Source organism: Nelusetta ayraudi, unplaced genomic scaffold (assembly GCF_046127955.1).
Source record: "Nelusetta ayraudi isolate G7.1 ecotype Tasmania unplaced genomic scaffold, CSIRO-AGI_Nayr_v1 ptg000175l, whole genome shotgun sequence".
NCBI classification, from domain to species: domain Eukaryota; kingdom Metazoa; phylum Chordata; class Actinopteri; order Tetraodontiformes; family Monacanthidae; genus Nelusetta; species Nelusetta ayraudi.
Window position 1 is genome coordinate 217,625 of NW_027466224.1, and position 22,194 is coordinate 239,818.

The 22,194-nt window shown below is 48.0% G+C and overlaps 1 protein-coding gene across 2 annotated transcripts; it reads left to right on the forward strand.

Annotated features, from left to right (window-relative positions):
- The first annotated feature begins 937 nt into the window (after positions 1–937).
- On the forward strand, positions 938–21,509 carry rasa2 (RAS p21 protein activator 2). 2 transcript variants are annotated; one of them, XM_076014968.1, is made up of 24 exons: positions 938–1,350; positions 5,525–5,648; positions 8,534–8,637; positions 8,757–8,846; positions 10,409–10,485; positions 12,118–12,201; positions 12,342–12,414; positions 12,530–12,606; positions 13,883–13,984; positions 14,751–14,904; positions 15,032–15,180; positions 15,543–15,657; positions 15,766–15,840; positions 15,974–16,097; positions 16,309–16,415; positions 16,566–16,649; positions 16,784–16,861; positions 16,971–17,044; positions 17,129–17,235; positions 17,491–17,573; positions 17,663–17,871; positions 18,001–18,104; positions 18,185–18,365; positions 18,652–21,509. In XM_076014968.1, exons 1-24 carry the CDS (start codon positions 1,306–1,308, stop codon positions 18,680–18,682), a joined length of 2,451 nt encoding a protein of 816 aa, XP_075871083.1. In that variant the 5' UTR covers positions 938–1,305; the 3' UTR covers positions 18,683–21,509. The 2 variants fall into 2 exon arrangements, with proteins under 2 accessions (XP_075871083.1, XP_075871082.1); XM_076014967.1 differs by having other exon boundaries at positions 939–1,350; positions 8,752–8,846.
- Positions 21,510–22,194: the final 685 nt, after the last annotated feature.

The following is a 22,194-nucleotide window of genomic DNA, read 5'->3' on the forward strand; positions in this document are numbered from 1 at the left end:
CGGATGTTTAGGGGTTGCCTAACATTCCGGTTACCCCACAGAGAATATATTCTCAACAAATCTGATGTTATCACTGAAATTAAACATTAAATGGGAAAACAATTTTTATTTTGGCCCAACTGTTACCCAATACTAGAACTAAACGAAATTAGAACTAATACTATTGACAAAATTACTGCTAAATTTTTGTGTTCATGTTTTAAAATTCTTTTCAATCACAAGCAGTCAACAATCACCAATGTCAACATCAGGAGAGATGGCAGTGTGGCGGACAATTAGTTATTATTATTATTATTATTGTTATTATCATTATTGTCATAATCATCATCTTCATCACCATTATTATTATTAGTTATTATTATTACTATTATTAAGGGGTACCTGAGAAGAACTTCGATATGATGGACAGTAAGCAGCATTATGTCACATAGTTATCAAGGCAAGAAGATACAAATTACTTGGAATTATAAAAGATCCAATGCCCGGGGCTGAATGAAAAGATAAATGAGACTTTATCATCGCTTTGTTATGAAGATAGCATATGGGTCCACAGTCCAAAAGTTCGAACTGTTGTGAATAAAAAAAATCTTAAGGTTAGCGTGACCTCTCCAATATGCAGAGGGTAAACTCCGAATCCAAACTCTTAATGTTTTATTAACTTATCAGGGGGCCTCCAGGCAGAGTTCCCACATGACTTCTATCTACTTGACTTTTTATTGTCTCAGTGTACTGACTATGTTTCTGTATGTATGTTTTTTCTAATCTGTTTTTGCAATGATTCTTTATTTTTTTCTATATTTTTTTATTTTAACTTGTGAAACACTTTGTGAGCCCACTCTGTCAAAAGTGCTATGTGAATAAAATTTGCTTACTTACTTCCTATCTGAGGTGGCGGTAGTTTGCGTTTAGTTTCAAGCCGAAGTTGGAGCCCTAATAGCCGAGATTAGCCTGCTAAGCTACTAGCCACATAAGTCAAAGTATCACTTCTTCGTTGCATAATGAGCGGAAGCGGCGATAACTTCAATCCCCTTTAAGCCCCAACAACGGCGGCGGACCGAGGCGGGAACCGCCGCGTCAACTCGACAACCGTCCAGGAAACTCGGTATTCCTCCCGGAGGTGTCGAGGTGTGGGGTGGGGGAGGCAGCGGCGTGTTGTTGGCGTGACGCGGCAGTGGGGCTGGCTCTTCCTCCGCCGCCGTCGCTGCTGCTGCTGCCCGCATTCACAAACGGATATGATCAAGCAGCGCTGCTGAACGCTCCGGAGCGGCGGGCGACACAGTCAGCTCCCAGCCATGGCGGAAGAGGATGACGGCCGGATTCGGGTTTTACAGAGTCTGCGGGGTAAAATATGTAAGTGTGACTTGTACGTATATTGTTCCCCCCAACCCCCCTTGTCCTCGTTTCGGGCCGCGGAGGAGGTGAAGAAGGAGGAGGGCAGGAGGCAGAGCCATCGGGGAAGGGCTGCCGGAGGGGCGCGGCGGAGTGTGGAGGCAGAGGCGGACACTCATCGCTTTTCTGCCCCGGTGCCGACTTAGCATGCTACCGCCGCCTGAACGGCTTCGCCGGGCTTCTTTCTGCCAAAAATATGGCGTCACATGTCTAATCGGGTAGAACCTCTGAGCGTTGTTTGTCTTGTCATCGTTTTGTTTATTTGTTTAATTTTAAATATATATATATATATATATATATATATATATATATATATATATATATATATATATATATATATATATATATATATATATATTGGCGGCTTACAAACGCTGGCGCTCACAGGCGTCTGGTGCTGGAAGCTGCCGAGGCGCGCTGGAAGCTAACGCCGCCGCTGGTGCCATGTACCTCGGCTAGTCGCCACCAGCCGGCCGATGTTCCGCTCCGGCGACACTCCACGCCGCAATAAGTGACGTTCTCTCACGGCCGCTTCGCTCAGCTCGATCGCAGCGTTCTCATTCAAACAACCAACACAACCACCACCACCACCATCCCCATCCCCTCCCCCGCCGAAGGCCAACTTTTAAACGGCCGCATGCGCTCCGCTTTTGCCGCCCTTCTCCTGCCCTCCTGGTTCACCGGGGTGACGTTAATCACCCCGGCCACAAACGGCGGCGGCGGCGACATGGTGATGTATGTGAGGAGCAGCAGCATCAGCCTGTCAACACACACGCACACACACACACACACACAGACACAGACACTCTGACAAGGTGTGAAGCCTCCTTCGTCCCCGCCGGTGTCAACGTCACCATCACCTCAGTCATCATACCTCCTGCACAAGGTGAATCCAGCTGTGCTGCTGGATGTAGCACTGATTGTCTCAGCTGTAATTGGCTCTTCGTAATCATGGGTCCAGGGGAAAAAACACACACATGAAACAAAAAGCACCACCAAGTCAAGGTGCCACCCGAGCCTGTTCCCGCCTCGTTGCAAATGTGTATTTGAGGTCGTTGATGAGGTGATTTTCTTTCTTTTTTTTTTCTTGAGAATTAATCTTGATTGATGATGTAAAATGTGGCTGTTGGTTCTTTGGTCATCTGAAATCTTTGGCGTTTCTTCCCATCGTTCAGCCACTGGCTTACGTTGCCGCGTCATCTGTCCTTGTTCAACCCAAAACTGGTAAACACAGTTCCCCCCCCCCCCCCCCTGCTCTGATAACATTCATAATAATACGGTGTCGTGGGTTCGACATGTTGTCTAAAATGTGCTCATGCCAGAGCGCGACAATAGGTGTTTACACTAGCAGTCAAAAGTTTGGACACACCTTCATGCAGGTCTAAATCTTTACAACTTTCTACACTGCAGATACTGAAGACATCAAATATACAAGCAAGATACATGTAATGGTGCCGCAAAGAAAATGACCTCAAATAACTCTAAATATGCCTTTTATGAACGGTGGCTGTTTTGAAGAATTTTAAATATAAAACCAGTTTGAGTTATTTTACACTTTTGTTTCCTCCATAATTCCATGTGTGTTCGTACATAGTTTTGATGCCTTCAGTGAGAAACCGCGATGTCAGTAGTCATGAGAATGAAAGAAAAGACATTCTATTAGTAGGGTGTGTCCAAAGTTTTGCTCGGAGGAGGGACTTGGCCGTGGCGGCGGTGGTAGTGGGGGCGAGGGGACCGCCTGTGCAAAGGTGCAATGGAAGGACGACGGTTTCACTACTATGAATTAATGAGAAAAGTAAGCAGAACAAAAATAGAGGAAGCGTCATGGCATGTAACTCGCTTTTGCAGCGTTACGAAACTCCATTCTTCCTCGTTCACACTTTGTCCCTTTTGGCTGGCGTCCTGTTTCTCTGCCACGTTGGCCATCGCAGGGTCCAGGAAGGCGGCGGGGGGAGGGGGGGGGGGGGGTCCGGGGGTCGGTCGATGCAGGTCTCACCTCCACCACTCTAGACTGTCTTGCTTGCTCGGTGGCACCAGGTCTCTCCTGGCCCGGGGGGCTTAGGAGCAGCGGGGCTGTTTTTAGCCGCGGCCGCTGCCACGATTAGCTCCTGGCTCGTATGAATAGCCCGGGTTAAAAAGCTGTTCCCACTCTGGCTCTTCTTAACCAGGTCTCGGCTGAGCCTCGGCTCACCTGCCAGCCTCGCTGCTGGAGCGCCGTCACTCTCGTCTCCCGTGTCATGGCGTTGTAGTCAAGAAAGACGGCACCGACCGAGGCCGAGACATTAACCCGGGAGGATCGAGACCCAGAACGAGACTTTATTTATCATAGAAAAATACGCTTGGACACGGACTTTTGACTGAATGCTTTTTCTTTCATTTTCATGACTATTTGCATTGTCGATTGTCACTACAGGCATCAAAACTATCAATGAACGCATATGGAATATGTATGAAACAAAGACGTGTGGAATAACTCAAAACATATTTTATATTTTAAATATAAAATATATACACTATAGATATATCTACATATAAAATATATATCACATAACATCTTTTGCCATTTAACTTTTTTTTTTCTTTTGCCGCATGAAGCCACATGTCTTGGTTGTATGTTTGATGTCTTCATAATGTATCTGCAGTGTAGAAAGTTGTAAAGATAAAGAAGAAGCAGGCGTGTCCAAACTTTGGACTGATAGTGTATGAAATAAGAACAGAATTTCAAGTTTGCTTCTAAATGGAGCAGCAACGTTTATTTCCAGCAAGGTGTTTTTTTAGTACGTTCCTGAAAAATTTCGCTGCTTTGCCGACTCTTTTGAACCATTTTCAAAAAACAAAAAAACAACTTTGCTTCATAAAATAAAAAAAAAGATAAATGAACGAGGAATAAGGGGGCAGGGTGTCACTCTGGGTGTCACAAACAAAGCGTAAGCTGGCAGCAGCTGGATTCCTTTCTGTTATTATCGTGTTATTACAGTCTTGGCTGAGTCTTGATGAAAAAAATCCCCCAGTCCGTCCAGTCCGAGACCGAGACCCTTAAAAAAAAAAGTCATTCTGGAGACCAAAACCAGTCTGCAGTACTACAACACCACCGTGTTGTGTTGTGCTCCTCTGATTGGAGCTGTCGGCGGCCGCACGCAGGCCCCAGCCGCTGCTCATTTTGTGAATCAGCTGCCGACCGTCTCTCTCTGGTTAAGGCCGAGGAAGTCGCTGTTTCATATTTTCTAACCACACCGGAGCCTCGAGTCGGCATCCGGCCCCGCTGGCCCCGACCGACTCTGTGCATCCTGTTCACATCATGGCAACATCATCCGTTCACAAGCAAAGTGCGTTGTTGTTGTTGCGCCAACGATTGCTATCGCATGTGTGACATGTTGGGTTTTTTCTTTTTAAAGGTCAACGGGAGGAAATTGCTCTAATATGTATTTATTTTTCCCCTATGACGGCTCTGAAGCTTCAGCAACAGTCAACAGCAGCAGTGTCTGATGCAACAAGTGCATTTTGTTGTGCGTCTGTAACACTTGAGTTGTCGCACATGCAGGACTTCTGCAGAGAGCATCACTGTGCTGCAGTCAAAGGTCGCTATTTTTTTTTACTTGGGAGAGCCACTGTGATATTTCTATTGTGTGTTTTTATCTTTATAGAATGACTTTAGATGCCTGAGTAAACACAGCGACAAAGACAACAAGTTGAATCAATATTTTTCATCCCCCCCCTCCCACTTCATGCTATCCAAGCCCACAGTGAACAGTTATTGTCAGTATGCACATGGCTGTGAATTCAACTGTCCACGAGATGTAAATATCTTGTTTTTCTTTTCCGTTTATACCGACAAATATTTTAATTTCATTTTTATTTTTTATTGCCATATTTCTTTCATGAATTTAATTCTCGATCTTTTTGCACTGCACTGTTTTGCTGCTGTAATTATGCAAATTTCCCCCTGTGGGCTCAGTGACGGTCTTCTATTCTATTGTATAACTTTCTGTCAGTTTATAGTGATGATGATTATAAATTTAAACGTGGCATCGTCAGCTGTTCCCAAGGCTGGTTGTTGTTTTTTTTGTTTTTGTTTGTTTATTTGTTTTTTCAATGCAACTTGAAATGTGTGTGTGTGTGTGTGTCGCTGCTGCAGGTGAAGCCAAGAACCTGGGCCCGGTGTCGGGTCCCAACCGACAGAAGGATCTCTGCACCTTCTGCACCATCAGCCTGGACCAAGAGGAGGTGTTCCGCACCAAGGTGTACGACAAGAGCCTCAGGTGAGTGGTGTTCACTTCCTCCCACCCCCCACCTCCACCCCCCCGCTCTGGTTCCAACCTGCTCCGGCCAACCGGCTCCCTGTCTGCACTCCTGCTGCAGTTAAAGGAGCAGTTGGAGAATTTCACCTGCCTCCTGGTGGCCGCCGTGCGGTCAGAGAGGCTCTGGTGACCTCTGGAGGTTCTCAGGGAGGAGCAGAACTGCACCCTGGTGGTGGCCCTGCAGTCAAATGTGTGTGTGTGTGTGTGTCTGGGGGGGGGGGGGGGGTAAAAAGACAAGCGGTTGTTATATTTCTCTCTTTGATTACTTGTATAAAAAAAAAAAAACATAAAAAATATTCCCTCTCCTCCTCTGTCCAATCATCACGGGCCATTTTCATTTGAAGTGAACTGGTCACGTGACCCCCTTACGTCGCATCCGCCGACGTATATATACACACATATACATGGAGGCTTCATCTCCATGAACGAGCAGCAACAAGAGTTTTTCTTGAGTCAGAATGTTGGCCGTGCTCGGCGGTGGGCAGCAGGGAAGCCGTCAGTCCGGCCGCCTCTCGGAGGTGTTTCACAACAACACCTCTGCTTTGCTCTCCAGATTTCAGCGCCCTTCAAAAGGCTTTCACAGCCTTCGGAGGAAGTGACGCCTCCCACGCTCTCTCTCAATCTCTCTCTCTCTCTCTCTCTCTGCGCGTCTGCCGCTGTTTTAACCGCGTCCACACTGCTCTTCTCATACCATCGGCCACTGGACCACCTCCTCCTCCTCCTCCTCCTCCTCCTCATCCTCCTCCTCCTCCTCCTCCTCCTCCTGCTGCTGCTGCTGGTTTGCAGGCTGCATGCCTTTACTGACGGCTGCAAGTTCCAATTCGCCGATTTCAACAAATCAAACACCCCCGCGTTAAAAGCCGCTGACTTTTGAGACAATTTGTTATCATTGCCTTTATGCTTGGTATTTCCAGGTTGACTGTCCACTGACTCCCCAGGCTGGGAACCAAACTTTTTTGTTTCTTTTGCATCAATGTCGGCTTCTGTGAGTCAGTAATCGTCCGGCATTAAGGTTTGAAGTGGCCGCTGATTGGTTTTCACGTGATGGTGGTGGGAACGAAAGACAAACTTTTATTTTTAGGTTAGAGTGAAAATAAGCATTGCGTCAACGATCGAAAGCGGCTCCACTTCACGAAGGTGAATCAGAAAAAAAGCACAGTGCAACATTTGGAGGAAATCGTGATTTAAATCTGCAGTAGGATGGGGAAAGAAAAAAAAAAAAAAAAAAAGGTTTTGTGCTGTAACGGAAACGTGTTTCAAATTGGGTTTTAAAACAATCTGCCATCAAATTAAAAAAAAAGACTCATTCTGGTACCGCTATCGAAACCAAGGCACGGAAATTGCCATCTTATCAAAACATCCGGAATGGAACGCACCCCCACTGACTGCTGGACGTCTCCTTCTGCCGGAGCTCATCTTCACACTGCAGGGTCCATCATTTCTGCACATCTGTCAATTATTGAAGAGTGACTCATTCTTTCTAGCACACAGGTGGGTAAACTGGAGAAGGAGCCACTGGGAGGCACTGACTGACTCACTCACTCACTCACTGACTCTACAGTCTACGGTGTTGAACCCTCGTGATGTCACATGGTGGTCTTGTTGCTGCGTCAGTGTCTGATCCCAGCCGATCACTCTGAGGGTTGACTGCAGTGTTGCAGGAAATCTTCTTCTTCTTCTTCTTCTCTTCTTCTCCTCCTCATCGCTGTTGTTCAGAGTTTGTAGGTGGTGGTGGTGGTGGTGGGGGCAGAGGAAATGAAGTGATTTGTGGACGTGGAATCGTGATGCATCACACTGAAAACATTCCCACCGCAACACAGCGATGAGTCACTGTGATTGGCTGCCTGTGATTCCATCCTGCTCTCAGGCTGACCCCCTTTTCCAAGAAAACCAAGCCTGTGTTTCAGCTCCTCCTTGTCTGTCTGTCTGTCTGCCTGTCTGCCTGTCTGCTTGCCTGCCTGCCTGCCTGCCTGCCTGCCTGCCTGTCTGCCTGCCTGCCTGCCTGCCTGCCTGCCTGCCTGGTTTCTACCAGTTCTTCAAGAGCAGCAGGACAACAAGTGCTTCCCCTCTGATTGGAACAGTGTCAGTGTTGGAGTCTCATTCAATGATACCACCATCAGTATTGTGGATATTATTGATCTACCTCCAAGAGGGAAAACTAACTTTAGTGTTGAGTTGTACATTTATAGGTGGACGTTTTTTTTTTTGTTTTTTTTTTATGATTGTAAATGTTTTGGTGTTGTTGTTGTTGTTTTTTTTGCTTTTCTACCTGTTTTACTATCACCTCTTATGTACCATTTAAATACAAAAGCGAAACAGCAGCAGGAATGAATGAAAAGGGGGAAAAGAGCTGCTGCTCTCTCGCTGAGTTTTCATGACTCGTAAAATTGCCCAAACCCTAAATATCGCAGTAGAAACACCTAAACATGGAAAAACCTCTCAAACATGGCGTAAAGGTGTTGAGGCTCTCGTGAGGAGGTTTTTCACACGCATCCATATGGAGGAATATCGCAAAAAATTGTTTTGGAAATACTTTTTTCCCCATTTACACGTCAGCGGAAATGACCAGTGAAAATGGTGCGTTGTGATTGGACGGAGGAGGAGACAGAATATTTTTTTACGAGTAATCAAAGAGCAAAACACAACAACAACCGTTCTGGACAGCAAACAAACAAAAGCAAACTTAATCCCATGGAGACGCAGCTACTGACTCCTCCTCACAACCTGGAACTGAGCCCAGATCCAGAACCGAGTGTCTCGTTGAGACGGAGGCAGGTCCGAGTGTAACCTCTGACCTATGACCCCACGCTGTGTTTGCTGATCTCTGATCTCTCTGTGCTTTCCAGCCCCTTCTATGGAGAGGACTTTTACTTTGAAATCCCGCGGCCCTTCCTCTGCTTGTCCTTCTACGTCTACGCCAAGAGCGTCTTTCAAAGGGAACTTCCTGTGGGTAGGTCACCGTGAGCGCCCCCTGCTGGTTGTCATGTGCTGTTCTGTCATTTAGTGTGTGTATATGTATGGGTGTGTGTGTGTGTGTGTGTGGGTGTGGGTGTGTTTATGACAGGTAAGGTGTCCATCAGGAAGGAGGACCTGTCTAAGTTCAGTGGGAAGGAGCACTGGTTTAGCCTGCAGCCGGTGGATCCCAACTCGGAGGTCCAGGTAGTGTGTGTGTGTGTGTGTGTGTGTGTGTGTGTGTGTGTGTGTGTGTGTGTGTGTGTGTGTGTGTGTGTGTGTGTGTGTGTGTGTGTGTGTGTGTGTGTGTGTGTGTGTGTGTGTGTGTGTGTGTGTGTGTGTGTGCGTGTGTGTGTGTGCGCGCATCTGATTGGTGGAAGGACTCACTGGCATGTTTAAGCAAAATGTCCTGGTTGTGTTGTGTTATTGTAGGTCAAAGTTAAAGTTGCTTTGGCTTTAATTCAAACATCGTACCATCAAAAGAAGGTTCAATGTCAGTCGTCCACAATCGATCTCTGCTATCCATCTTCTTTGGACAATCCGTTCATTTGCGTCATTTGTGGTTGTTGTTCCTGTGCACGTCTTCAGTCAGGGGATCTACATCATCCTGAGCAGCAGCAGCAGCAGCAGCAGCAGCAGCTGCTGACTGGCGCCTGCACCGTGCTAACACTAGCCCACGCCGCGCTATTCTTGGTGTTGCTGCTGCTGCTGCTGCTGCTGCACTGATTCACTCCCAGGTAGAGTTACATCACAGGGGGATGCGGCAGAGTCCCACTGCTGCCTTGCACTCGTGTGTGTCTGTCTGTGTGTGTGTCTGTCTGTGTGTCTGTGTGTGTGTCTGTCTGTGTGTCTGTGTGTGTGTCTGTGTGCGTGTGTGTGTCAACAACAACACGTTTTGCACTTGATTGTGTCGTGTTGGATTAAACTGTAGCAGACCACATTTGTTAGACTAGACTAGACCAGACTGGACTTGATCGGAGTGGACTGGACGAGACGAGACAAGTCTATACTAGACTAGACCGATGAACTGGACTTGACTGAAACGGAATGGACTAGAAAACACTAGGCTATTCTAGGCCGGGTCTGGACGAGACCAGATTGGACCAGACTAGACTATACAGGATGAACCAAACCGGACTGGATTTGACTCAACCGGATTGCACTAGACAACACTAGGCTATACTATACCGGACCAGACTGGACGAGACCAGATTGGTCAAGACTGGACCAGACTAGACTGGACCGAACCGAACCGAACCGATCAAACTGGACTGGACCGGCCCACACTAGACTAGACTAGACTGCAGCAGACCTAACCCTAACCCTCCTTCTCCCTCTCTATATTTCTCTCTCTCGCTCTCACTCGCTCGCTCCTCTCTACACTGGCAACTGCAGCAGCAGCCTTCCCCACTTCCGACCTCTTTAAGGGCCTTTTGATGAAAGGATTGGCTGCCCACACACACACACACACACACACACGCACACACACACACACACACACACACACGCACAGGGTCTCTGTCAGACTGAGTGATGGAGGAGGAGCTCTATCTCTGCTTGGTGGTGGACCAACCACCACTACCAGCAGCTGTGCGGCAGACACAGCTGGTGGTGGACACCAGCTGTGTCTGCCGCACTGCAGGAACTGAGCAAAGAACTCGGACTCGTGCAGCGGCCTCGGACCCCCCTCATTTCCCCCCACACACACACACACGCACACACGCACGCACCTCCACCTCTAACCATCATTGTCTCCTCTCGCCGTCCAGGGCAAAGTCCACCTGGAAATGCGTCTGAACGAGCTGATCACTGAGAACGGCTCCGTGGGTCAGCACCTGCTGGTCCGGTGAGTGGCCACGCCCCCCTCAGCCTCAGCCACACCCACCATCAACACCACATCACCACGCAGCCCCAGTTCATTGAGTGTCTTCAGCCGCTTTTTGTTCAGTGAATTAGTTTCTCATCAGTTTCACCTTCTTCTTCTCGCCATTATTGTTGGACTGATTTCTGCAAAGTCCACTTTAAAAAAAATAAAAAATCTTCTGTAACTCTAAAACGGGTCACGGTTCTGCTGGGTTCTTCCACCCAGTCAGAACTCTGCGATCTATTTATAAGAGTCGTATTCAGCCGTCGGGGCAAAGTGGAAGCGATGGTATCGGAGCAGGAAGCCGCCTGCAACCGCTGCGGTTCCTCTGCTGCCGTCACTCGGCCCCGACCTGTGTGCATTTGTGTGCGCATGCGCGTGTGTAGCAACGTGCAGAGAGAACGTCTGCACAAGTCTGACGTGCAGTGATCAGCCGTCACCAGAGAGGGCAGCGTTTGGGGATTGAAGCCATGGCTCCCCGGGAAGATGTTGCACAAACAAACGGTGCCGAGCGTCTCCCTGCGGCGCCATTGGCTCCCCGCTGACTCCTACTTCCTGCTGAGTGTCCACGCGCTGCGCTTGCTGTCGCGCCGAACACCTGAGAGCACTGACGAGCAGCGGAAAACAAGTCGGGGGGGGGGGTCGACCTGGAATTCAATAATTCCAGTCATTTTTATTTATTTTTTTTAATTCGTTAATTCATTCATTTTGAGACATCAAACATCTAAATTCATGTAGTGATGACAACAGGTGACTCTTGTTTGCATTTCCTTTACAGTTTTTCACAAAATAAAAGCACGAAAAAGGACAATTGCGATTTGCAGGTGTTTCCATTGAATGGTGTGAAGCTCATAAGCCGTCATTCTGGTCAAATGCGGTCCAGTGAGGCCCCACTGTGAGGAGGATGCAGGCACATAAATCTGCATTTCCATGCTGTTTGCTGTCCAGAATGGTTGTTGTATTTTTCTCTTTTATTACTCCGTCTCCTCCTCCGTCCAAACACAATGCGCCATTTTCACTGTTCAGTGAACTGGTCATGTGACCCCGTACGTCACGTCCGCTGACGTGTCGATGCCAAAAAAGTGTTTCCATGACACTTTTGCGATATGTGTGTGTGTGGAGGGGGGAGAGTTCATACTGGATACGTGTGAAAATCCCCTCATGAGAGCATCAAAACCTTTCAGCCATGTTTGAGAGGTTTTTCCAAGTGGAGCTGTTTTCCATCACCAGTTTCTTTATTGCCATATTTAGGTTTTTCGCAATTCTAGGGGTCATGGAAATGCTTTTTTTCTTTTCTTCTTCTTTTAAGTCAAGATTTTGTTTTTAAAACCTGGCTTTTCGACAGAAAAGAAAATTGATTTTAAAAAAAAAGTCTATTTATTTCTTCTTTTTTTCTTGTTCAGTTTGTCTTGTTTGTTTGTCAACATGAACACCAAATACCCTGAACTGCAGCCTTGCATTGCAGGTGCAGACTGTGATATATTGGAGGTCTCGCCACTCACGCTTTCTCTCTCTCTCTCTCTCTCTGTGTGTGTGTGTGTGTGTGTGTGTGTGTGTGTGTGTGTGTGTGTGTGTGTGTGTGTGTGTGTGTGTGTGTGTGTGTGTGTGTTGCAGGATCATCGAGTGCCAGGGCCTGCCTCTGATCAGCGGGCAGAACTGCGACCCGTACGCCACCGTGTCACTGGTCGGACCCGCCAGGTGACACACACACACACTTTTTTTCAACTTTATTTTCTGACTGGACAGAAAAATAGTGGGAGCCATAATAGTTGTAACAGTTGTTGTGGTGCTCCATGATGATGATGATGACATTGGTTTCATCACTGCGGTCTCCTCAGGTCAGACCAGAAGAAAACCAAGGTGAAGAAGAAAACCAGCAACCCTCAGTTTGAGGAGACCTTCTTCTTCGAGGTGAATCCCTCAGCTCGGTCATCGTCCTCATCGTTCTCAGCATCTTCGTCGTCTCGGTCGTCATCACCATCGTGGTTTCCGGTTGGTGACGCTGATCCGTTCCCTCCGTCCTCAGGTCACGCGCTCCAGCAGCTACTCCAAGAAGTCCCACTTCCAGGTGGAGGAGGAGGACATTGAGAAGCTGGAGATCAAGTGAGTGGCAGCGCTGGTCGTGGCCCCTGCAGCCCCTCTTGCAACCGCCTGGTTTTAAAGCGCTAAGTGTTGTGTGGAGAACGGGTGGCGGCGGTGGTGGCGGTGGTGGCGGCGGCGGCGGCTCAGATGAACTCAGATGTTGTGGTGTGTTCTGACTGCTGCTAGAGAGACAGAGAGGGAGAGTCCAGGTGTTTCTGGCTCAGGAGAAAGTTCTGCCATCACTGGTAAGAACAGACAGACACCAGGTAAATACTGCATGGTGGTGAGGTTTGGATCTGAGGTGGTCTTGTTGCACGGCCCTTGGTTTTGTTTTGTTTTTTTGGATTTGTCCTTCTCCCCCTCTGGTCATGACGGCCAGGTGAGAACTCTGAGCAGTGATTGGCTCTGCGGTGTTGAACCTGCAGGTGTGCCTGCCCCCATCCAGCTCCTGGTTCACCTCCACCTCTGTGTGTGTGTGTGTTTATTATTGGGCCCAACATCTTTCGCAAGGGCCAAAGACCCATTGTTTTTTTAATGTTTATTATTATTATTATTATTGTTATTATCATTATTTACCTAACGTGTCTGTTGACCCAATTTTGACCCTTCTAACTTTATTAGATTTTGTTGAAATTTGGCAAGCAGATCAGGAACAGTGAAAAAAAATTCTGCTGCAAAGATTAAAGCTCCTGGTGCTCCATAGCGCCTCCTACTGGCAAAAAGCAATGACCTAAACGAGAATACTTCTCGCGGCCAGTACGAAACGTCGTAGAGACGCGGGACCAAAACCCGCCTGTGCATGTGATCCTCTCCTACATTTCATTCTCTCAGGCCAAGCAAGTCTCTGTCTGTCTTTGTTTGCAGGTATGTGCAAAATGATTGGAAAATCCAAACTATTTTAAAACATTTTCTCCAACAACGCCGCAAATGTTGGGGGGGGCATTTTTGTAGGAAAACCAGAAAAATGAAGTCTGGTTAGTTGGCGTTGCTTTGAGAGTCTCAAAGGCCCTGAAGTCAGAGAGCATTCTGCAGAAATCAGAGCCCAGACAGGAGAACAGTGCATCATTCTATATTCTGAACATCTATTGTTGTTGCCCATTAAAGGATACGGTCAAGCAGAATGAGGTATGTGTAGATAAACATAGAAACCACAGATATGCACAGCTGAGCTGCAACTCAAGATGCAACTTGCAGAAATGTGCAGTGGCGCCAACATGATGAACATCACTTTGAGATTTCTACATGATTATTGTGAGCATGAATAAAAATCCCGTCACGTGTTTTCCTTTGGGGGCAGAGTTGATCTGTGGAACAACGAGAACCTGGCTCAGGATGTGTTCCTCGGGGAGACTCGGGTTCCCGTCAAGATCCTGCGGAGCCACCACATCCACAAAGCCTGGTAGGGAACTGGGGGCCACTCGCCGGCGCCACCCCCTGGCCTGCGCTAACTTTTTTTTTTTTTTTTTTTTAAACCGACCAACTGTAAATTTATATATATATAATAAAAAAAAAAGCTTTGTGCAGACAAAATCGGTCGGTGCTGCAAATGTAAAGTTCGGTGGTTAGCCTGAGACAAGCACACCAAAAAAAGACAGAAACACTGAAGTATGTAAATTCATCTTAATTCATTTTCAATTAATTGAGTCCAATGTGTAATATTTTGAGATTTTTGAGAGGAAACGGCGACATCTAGTGGTTACATTTTAGACTGCAGCACTCTTTCGCCCGCCCTCCCTCTCCTAAACTTGTCAGTGAACTACGTTGGCCTGCGCACCCAAACCTGGATACCTCAGCCCTCTTATTTGAGGACGCCAGGGTTCGCTCTATTGCAAAACTCACTTTCAGGCACCTGGATTGTCCACACCAGGCTTCCTTAGACATGAAACAACACAGTTGGACAGAGTAGCATAACATAAAAACAGAGGGGTTTTGAGTCTGGATTAAATACAGGAAGAGAGTCTGTGTCACGAATGTCTGATGGGAGAGAGTTCCAGAGTTGAAGTCAGCTGCTGTTAGATTGACCGTGTGTGTGTGTGTGTGTGTGTGTGTGTGTGTGTGTGTGTGTGTGTGTGTGTGTGTGTGTGTGTGTGTGTGTGTGTGTGTGTGTGTGTGTGTGTGTGTTATTCCTCCTCCTCCTCCTCTGACTCCGGCCTCCCCCCCCCCAGGTATCTCCTGCAGCCTAAAGGCACTGGCAGCAAGTCCAAGTCAGACGAGCTGGGCTCGCTGCGCCTCAAGCTCACCTACATCGAGGACACGGTGCTGCCCCCTGCCTGCTACATGCCGCTCTGCAACCTGCTACTCAAGTCTCCGGAGGTCAAGGTGAGACGCGGCCGCCCCCCTCTGGATCAAAACGGCGCTGACGCCGGAGACCTTCTCTTAAGCGGTCTCTCTCTCTCTCTCTCTCCCTCTCTCTCTCTCTCTCTCTCTCTCTCTCTCTCTCTCTCAGCCCATCTCGGCCTCGGCCGCCCACATCCTGGGGGAGGTGTGCAGGGAACGCTACGAGGCCGTGCTGCCCACCGTCCGCCTGCTGCTGCACCACCATCGCTTCGTGCCTTTCGTCTCCGCTGTGGCGTCGCTGGAGCTGGACAACACTCAGTGAGTAGCAGCAGGGGGAGGAGGAGGGGGAGGAGAGGCGGGGGTGTAGGAAAAGGAGGAAGACGGACAGACAGGGAGGGAGAGAGGAGTAACAGGAGACGGAAGAGTAGAGGAAGAGAGGAGGAGGAGAGAGAGGAGGGTTCACACGAAGAAGTTTGTGAAGTTAAAAACTTTCTGTATTTATTATTCATACAGTGAAAACGTCATTATTTACAGTGGCGCCCAGAAAATTTTAAGCTAGGGGGCGCCATTGTGCTCCTGTGGTGGTAAAATGTGTGTGTGTGTGTGTGTGTGTGTGTGTGTGTGTGTGTGTGTGTGTGTGTGTGTGTGTGTGTGTGTGTGTGTACACGCTCTGCCATCAGGGAGGCCAACACTATTTTCCGCGGTAACTCGCTGGCAACGCGCTGCATCGACGACATGATGAAGATCGTCGGCAAGAACTACCTGGCCGTCACCCTGAAGCCCGTCATCGACGATGTAGGTCACACACACACATACACACACACACACACACACACACACACACACACACACACACACAGCTGTTTTCCTGCTGGACTGAAGGAACTTCCTTTGCTCGCTCAGATCTGCGAGTCCAGCAAGTCGTGTGAGATCGACCCGGTGAAGCTGAAGGAGGGAGACAACGTGGAGGTCAACAAGGTGAGCGGGGCCTCACGCTCCTTGTCGTGCGCACACACTTCTGCCCCCTGGTGGTGGAACACTGAGACAGCAGCCTGTTTTTTTGTTTGCATTTGTTCTCAACGCCGCGCTGCCTCTCTGTCTCCCCCTGCAGGAGAACCTGCAGCTCTATGTCCAGAAGGTCTTCTCCTCCATCACCCAGTCCAGCTCCAGCTGCCCCCCCCTCATGTGCGACGTCTTCAGGTCGCTGAGACACCTGGCCTGCAGACGCTTCCCAGGTGCCGCCCGCAGACAGACAGACAGACATGCGGACAGACAGACAGAGAGACACGCGGAAAGACAGACAGAGAGACACGCAGACAGACAGACAGACAGACAGACACGCAGACATACACGCAGACAGACAAACATACACGCAACTGACAGACAGAATGACTGACCGACAGACAGACTGACTGACAGGCTCTTGACGTTGTCTCTCCTCCTCAGCCGACCCTCACGTCCAGTACTCGGCCGTCAGCAGCTTCGTGTTCCTGAGGTTCTTCGCCGTGGCCGTGCTGTCACCGCACTCCTTCCAGCTGCGCTCGCACCACCCGGTGGGTCTGATGGCGGCAACAATCCTATATATATATTAATAATATATATATATATATATATATATATATATATATATATATATATATATATATATATATATATATATATATATATTTTATTTTTTTATTTTTTTCTGTCTCTGCCGACAGGACCCGGAGATTTCTCGAACCCTCACACTCATCTCCAAGACCATCCAGACGCTGGGCAGCTGGGGCAGTTTGTCCAAGAAACTGGTGAGACGAGGAGGAGGAGGAGGAGGCCCCACTTCCCTCCTTCCCTCTCCCCCACTGGTCTAAACTGGTTCTCTCCCCCTCTCTCTCTCTCTCTCTCTCTCTTTCTCTCTCTCTCTCTCTCGCTCGCCCTCCAGTCCAGCTTCAAGGAAACCTACATGTACGACTTCTACAAGTCGTTCCAGGAGGACAAGTGCATCGAGAAGGTCAAACAGGTACTTTATTTTATTTTGAAGTCCCTTGACTTCCTGACGGCCGATGGTGGGCGGGGCCTGAGGTGGGCGGGGGCCTGACGTCAGATCTTCTCCTCGTCCAACCTTGCAGTTTCTGGACGAGATCTCCTCCAACGTCTGCAAGGAGTCCTGCGTGCTGGAGGACGCCGTGGTCCTCAAGGAGGGGTGAGAGTCCGCAGCGCCAGCCCGAGGGCGACTCGTTGTCGTCGTCGTCTATTGATTGTTGTTGTTGTGCTGATGTGGTGGCAGCGAGGTGCAGAAGCGAGCTCAGGGCAGGAAGCGTCTGGGCAAGAAGAACTTCAAGAAGCGCTGGCTGAGGCTCACCAACCGGGAGCTCTCCTACCACAAGCACAAAGGTGGGTGGCCCCTGTGGCGTGGCCCTTTGTGATGTCACAGAGGGCCAGAGAAAGTTTCACTGGTCTCAGCCGCAGTTCTGCAGCAGCGGCCCATTTTTGCTTTGCCGTAGCTTCACGTTCAACCAGCAGGTGTCAGCAAAATACAGATATTGCTTGAAGATCTCTAGTAGTTACTCTGCAAAAAAAAAATAAAAAAATGATCAGCTGTTGAAGTGGACTGCTGACTGTCTTCTTGATGATGGGCTCCCTCTGCAGGGAAGGAGGCCCAGTGCACCGTCAGCGTCCAGGACATCCAGGCGGTGGAGAAGCTGGATGAAAGTGCCTTCAACCGGAAAAACGTAGGCAAAGAATCTGATGGTTGACTGACTGTCTGTCTGACTGTCTGACTGACTGACTGTCTGACTGACTGCGTGTGTGCCTGCTGCAGATGTTCCAGGTGCTCCACTCGGACAAGCCTCTGTACGTGCAGGCTGGGAACTGCGTGGAGGCCAGCGAGTGGCTGGAGGTTCTGGCCCAGGTCAGCCGCTGCAACCGGCGCCGCCTGGCCACCTTCCACCCGTCCAGCTTCCATGCTGGCGCCTGGCAGTGCTGCAAGGCCCCGGGTAGCGGCGCCGCCGGCTGCAGGCCATGCACCGCGTGAGTAGCAGCAGCAGCAGCAGCAGCAGCAGCAGCACCACCACCACCAGCAGCAGCTGCAGCAGCAGCAGCAGCAGCAGCGCCACCACCTGGTCACTGAGCTGCTGCTTCCTTCCTTCCTGTTTTCAGCTCCGTGTTGGCCAACCTGCAGCTGGACATCGACTGCGACCGCGAGACGGAGAGGATCTTCTCGCTGCTCTCGACCAACGACGCCAAGCTGCAGAAGATGGAGGGTGAGAGAGAGAGAGAGACAGAGAGACAGAGAGAGACAGAGATTCACTTCCTGTCTGTCCCCACTCTTACCCCTCCCCAGACGCCTGCGCCACCCTGGCGGTCTACCAGGGTCCTCAGCGGGACCAGGACGACTCGTCCAAGTTCACCATCCAGGAGCCCAAGGAGACCTTCCAGACCCTGCGGCAGCTCCGCCACGTCCTGGAGGAGCTGCAGCGGCAGCACAACGTCCGCTCCGACACGGCGGCCCAGTACGGCAGCCTGTAAGGGACACACACACACACATCTATATTATATATATTTATGGGCAGGAAATTAAGCTTTTGCCAATATAAAAGTTGTGAATCAGTCCAGATTTTACAGACTGGAACTTGAAGTGGAGTCAGTTGTACTTTCATTTGTACGTCTGTTTTTGTCACCTCCAAACAGCCGCAATTGGCGGCTTGTGTTAAATGATGCACATATTTAAGGTCCAGTGTGTAAAATGTGACTGAATTTATTTTTATTGATTTGATTTTGGTAAAAACTTCATGTTTCTGTGCGTTTCAGGGACAACCCCATCGTTGGGAAAAGCTGCTGACGACAGCCAGTGGAATCAGTCCCACCCCCCCCACCAGTGACAGCGCCCCCTGGAGTTCCAGTCCAGGTGCCAGTAGACCAGAGCAGCGCCTCCCTCTGCTGGACACAGCAGGTCACTACAAGGCAGCTGCAGACCAGTGGCCCGAGCTGCTCCGGCATCTGGAGGCGGGTCGACCTCTTCTTCCTCTTCTTCTTTTTCTTCTTTTTCTTCCTCTTCTTCTTCTTCTTCTTCTTCTTCTTCTGCTCCTCCCCCTTCACTCGATGACATCACTCGATGACATCACCCGATGACATCACTCGATGGTGTGTGAAAAGGCTGCTAACTTTTTACTTTCACTCATTTTTCTGTAGGTTTTTTTTTATATATATATATATATATATGAGCGGCTAAGCGCTGCGTCCATCAGCCCCCTCTAGTGGATGATCTCTCTCTAGTGGGCGGACCCCTGTCCAGACTCCGCCCCCTTCTGTCCTTCTTCCCTCCTCTTCCTCCTCCTCCTCCTGCCTTACTTTGAGGAGGAAGAGAAAAAGAAAATAATTCCGAAGCACTTTAAATATTTGGAGGACTCCAGATGTAAACATTCGATACGTGGTATTGGTGAACGCTAATTGATCAGTTCAATGATCCGAATAACCTTTATAGCCTGATGATGTTAAGATATTTTTCTCCACCAAAGATGATTTCATAGATTTGACTTGGGGGTGTGGGGGGGGGGGGTTAAAAAAGGGGGAGTGGGTTTAATATGTATTTTGAACATGGATGTTTTTGAAAATGGATTCAAACGGATGGATGTGTCTTTGTACCCGTGGATCTACACGAGCAGTCAAAGGTTTGGGCACACCTTCTCATGCAAGTTTTTTATCTTTATTTTTTTTTATCCTAAACACTGCAGATGGACACTAAAGGCATCAAATATATGAGCGAGATGTGCGTAATTATGCAGCAAAGAGAAACACGTGAAATAACTCCAAATATGCTGTTTCTGAAAGGCTGGCGGCTGTTTTGAAGAATTTAAATATAAAGCGTGTTTGAGTTATTTGACACTTTCATTGTTTCCTCCATAATTCCGTAGTTTTGATGCCTTCAGTGAGAAACTGCAATGTCAATAGTCATGAGAATGAAAGAAAAGACATTCAATTTATAGGGTGGATCCAAACTTTTGACTGTTGAGGTCACGGCTCTTTTTTTTTTCTAATTGACCAACGCACCCTCCAGTTTCTCAGTCAGAAAGCAGACGGCGAGCTGCGCTTCACACCAGCGACACCGCAGCGGCGCCAGTCACTTTCCAGTTCAGGAGGCCAAAAACACACACACACACACACTCACCAGCACCTGCCAGTCCCCCTGAAGCCTCTGAACCTGCTGGATGGAAACAAGCTTGCGTAGATCGAATCTCACTGAACAAATTTGCCGTTGTTGATTCTCAGAACAGCGTCACTGTGTTTGAGTGTAATTTCCCTTTTTTTTATAAAAAAAAAAAAAAAAAAAATCTTCAGCACACAGAGTCCCTTTTTTTAATTTATTTAACTTAATCATATCAGTAGCTGAGTTATTAATTTAAAGCTAAAACTAAAGTGTTCACGTTGACGTAAGGCCTCCGCTAGTGCTAACATGTTAGCCTTTTAACTCTCAACTAGGCTAACTAGCTGACAGTCTCTGCCTCCATCGCTCCATTGGTTAACCGGTTTGCATTAAGTCGCAGTACAAGAAATGAAGGTTGTTAAACAAATACCAAACGGGGAAGTTGTTCACGTCGACAATCTTATTGTGCGGAGGTAGAGCTGCTCAACACATCATAATCTGGATGATTGAATAATAAATAAATAAATACATCACAAGCTTGAGATGTTAAACTCATACAAGTAACGTAAACAAAAAAAAACAAAAAACAAAAACAGAACAATTCACCAAAATAAAATACGGAGCTTTCTTTTAGCGGGACGGCTCTATTTCGGATTAGAACTGGGAAAATAATCCATCATCTGGAATGTAAATGTTTCTCTCAAGCTTCTGGTGTGAAACTGTTTAACCTCAGTCTGTCAACAGTTTTTAATGACTATTTCTGGATTGTACTTACTGTCCTTTTTTTTTTTTATCAGCAGCCCATCAGAACAATGAAGTGAGAAAAAAAGTTATGATAACAAAATTTCCTTTCTTTAAAAAAAAAGAAATCTGCTTTAATTTCCATTTTCGTCTTTGGTCCACCGTTTATTTCTAACACGATGTGTATTTAATATTTTGGTTTGTTTTTATGGTTTTTGTTTTTATCTCTTGAGACGGTACATTGTTCTTCTGTTGGCGCCACTGCTCTGTGCTAATCCATGAGCTGCGGCAAACGCTAGCGGTCAGCTGACGTGATTGAGCAGCCTGATTGTAAACATTAAAATAAATCTGGAAAATCTTCTGTTTGCTTTAGAGAAAAAAGGGACCAGATTTGTGGGATGTAAAGTGATGAACCAGCAGGAAGTTGTTTTGTTTTGTTATTATATTATTATTTTGACTTTTTCTCCGTCTGAACATGAAGGTGAAAAAACGCTGCAGGTTTAAAGGGAACTTCCCACCTTTTTTTCTCCTCCTGACCCTCAATGACTCGGCTCTTCACCAGCACCTTGAGTCACGTGATCAAAATTTTGGCGGAGCGACATCACTTCCTGTCCTGAAGGGTTATTTCTCAGACCCGCCACGCCTCCTCCCCTTGCCCTCGACTCACTTCCTGCGTGGAGTCACATGATGTCTGAATGAAATGTTCCTCCTCTGTTTTGTTTTTCACAAAAGCTGAAATATGTGACATTTTTCAAAGAATTTACAATAAATACTTCATAGATCATCGGCGTATTTCTGCATGTGTTTTTATTTAGTGATTCTAATACTGGGCAGCGGTCACTTCTTCTTGGGTTCAGGACTTTCTGGTATCGCCTTGGTGGCCACATATCTGGTTTTCCCATCAGCCCTTTTGCGCGTTTAAGCCCTGCCCCCCTCTTGGTGTTGGAGGAGGAGCCGTCCTTCGATTGGTTTGGAAATCCCGCTGTCCTGCAAGGAGACATGTGGCGATGAAACCAGATTAGGGTGCCAAACTTTGTTCAACTGGAAAAACACGACCTTCGCCCTCAGGTGGTTCTCTCAGGAACACCTAATGAAGCCCAGACATTCTGCTCCTCCACAAGTGAAATGAGTCTTTTGTCCTCCTGGATGGAAGAGAGACCTCCCATCCAGGTGTTGGCTCCACCCTCTGAAAGTGCCTTGTTTTTGCCTCCTTCCAGACCTTTTTCTCCAGAAGAATATGGACCAGTCAGAGGAACTGGTCTCTGTTTTTCCAGGTCAAAGTTCTATTATCTTCTTCTTCTTCTTCTTCTTCAAGTCTGTTGAAAGGCCTCCAACTGTCTGATATCCCTCACTGGGACGTGCTGACAGGAGATGATCTCCTGCTTCCCTGGGAGGTGGAGTCTTCTTGGGTTCACCAGTTGGTGTCTCAACCTCTGAACCGTTGTCCTTGAAAGACGTTCTGCTCGTCT

Coding starts and splice junctions, on each gene's coding strand:
- rasa2 (XM_076014967.1), top strand. CDS start 1,293: ATGGCGGAAGAGGATGACGGCCGGATTCGGGTTTTACAGAGTCTGCGG. Junction 14,905..15,031: donor TCAAGTCTCCGGAGGTCAAG/GTGAGACGCGGC, acceptor TCTCTCTCTCAG/CCCATCTCGGCCTCGGCCGC. Junction 17,574..17,662: donor GTGCCTTCAACCGGAAAAAC/GTAGGCAAAGAA, acceptor TGCCTGCTGCAG/ATGTTCCAGGTGCTCCACTC.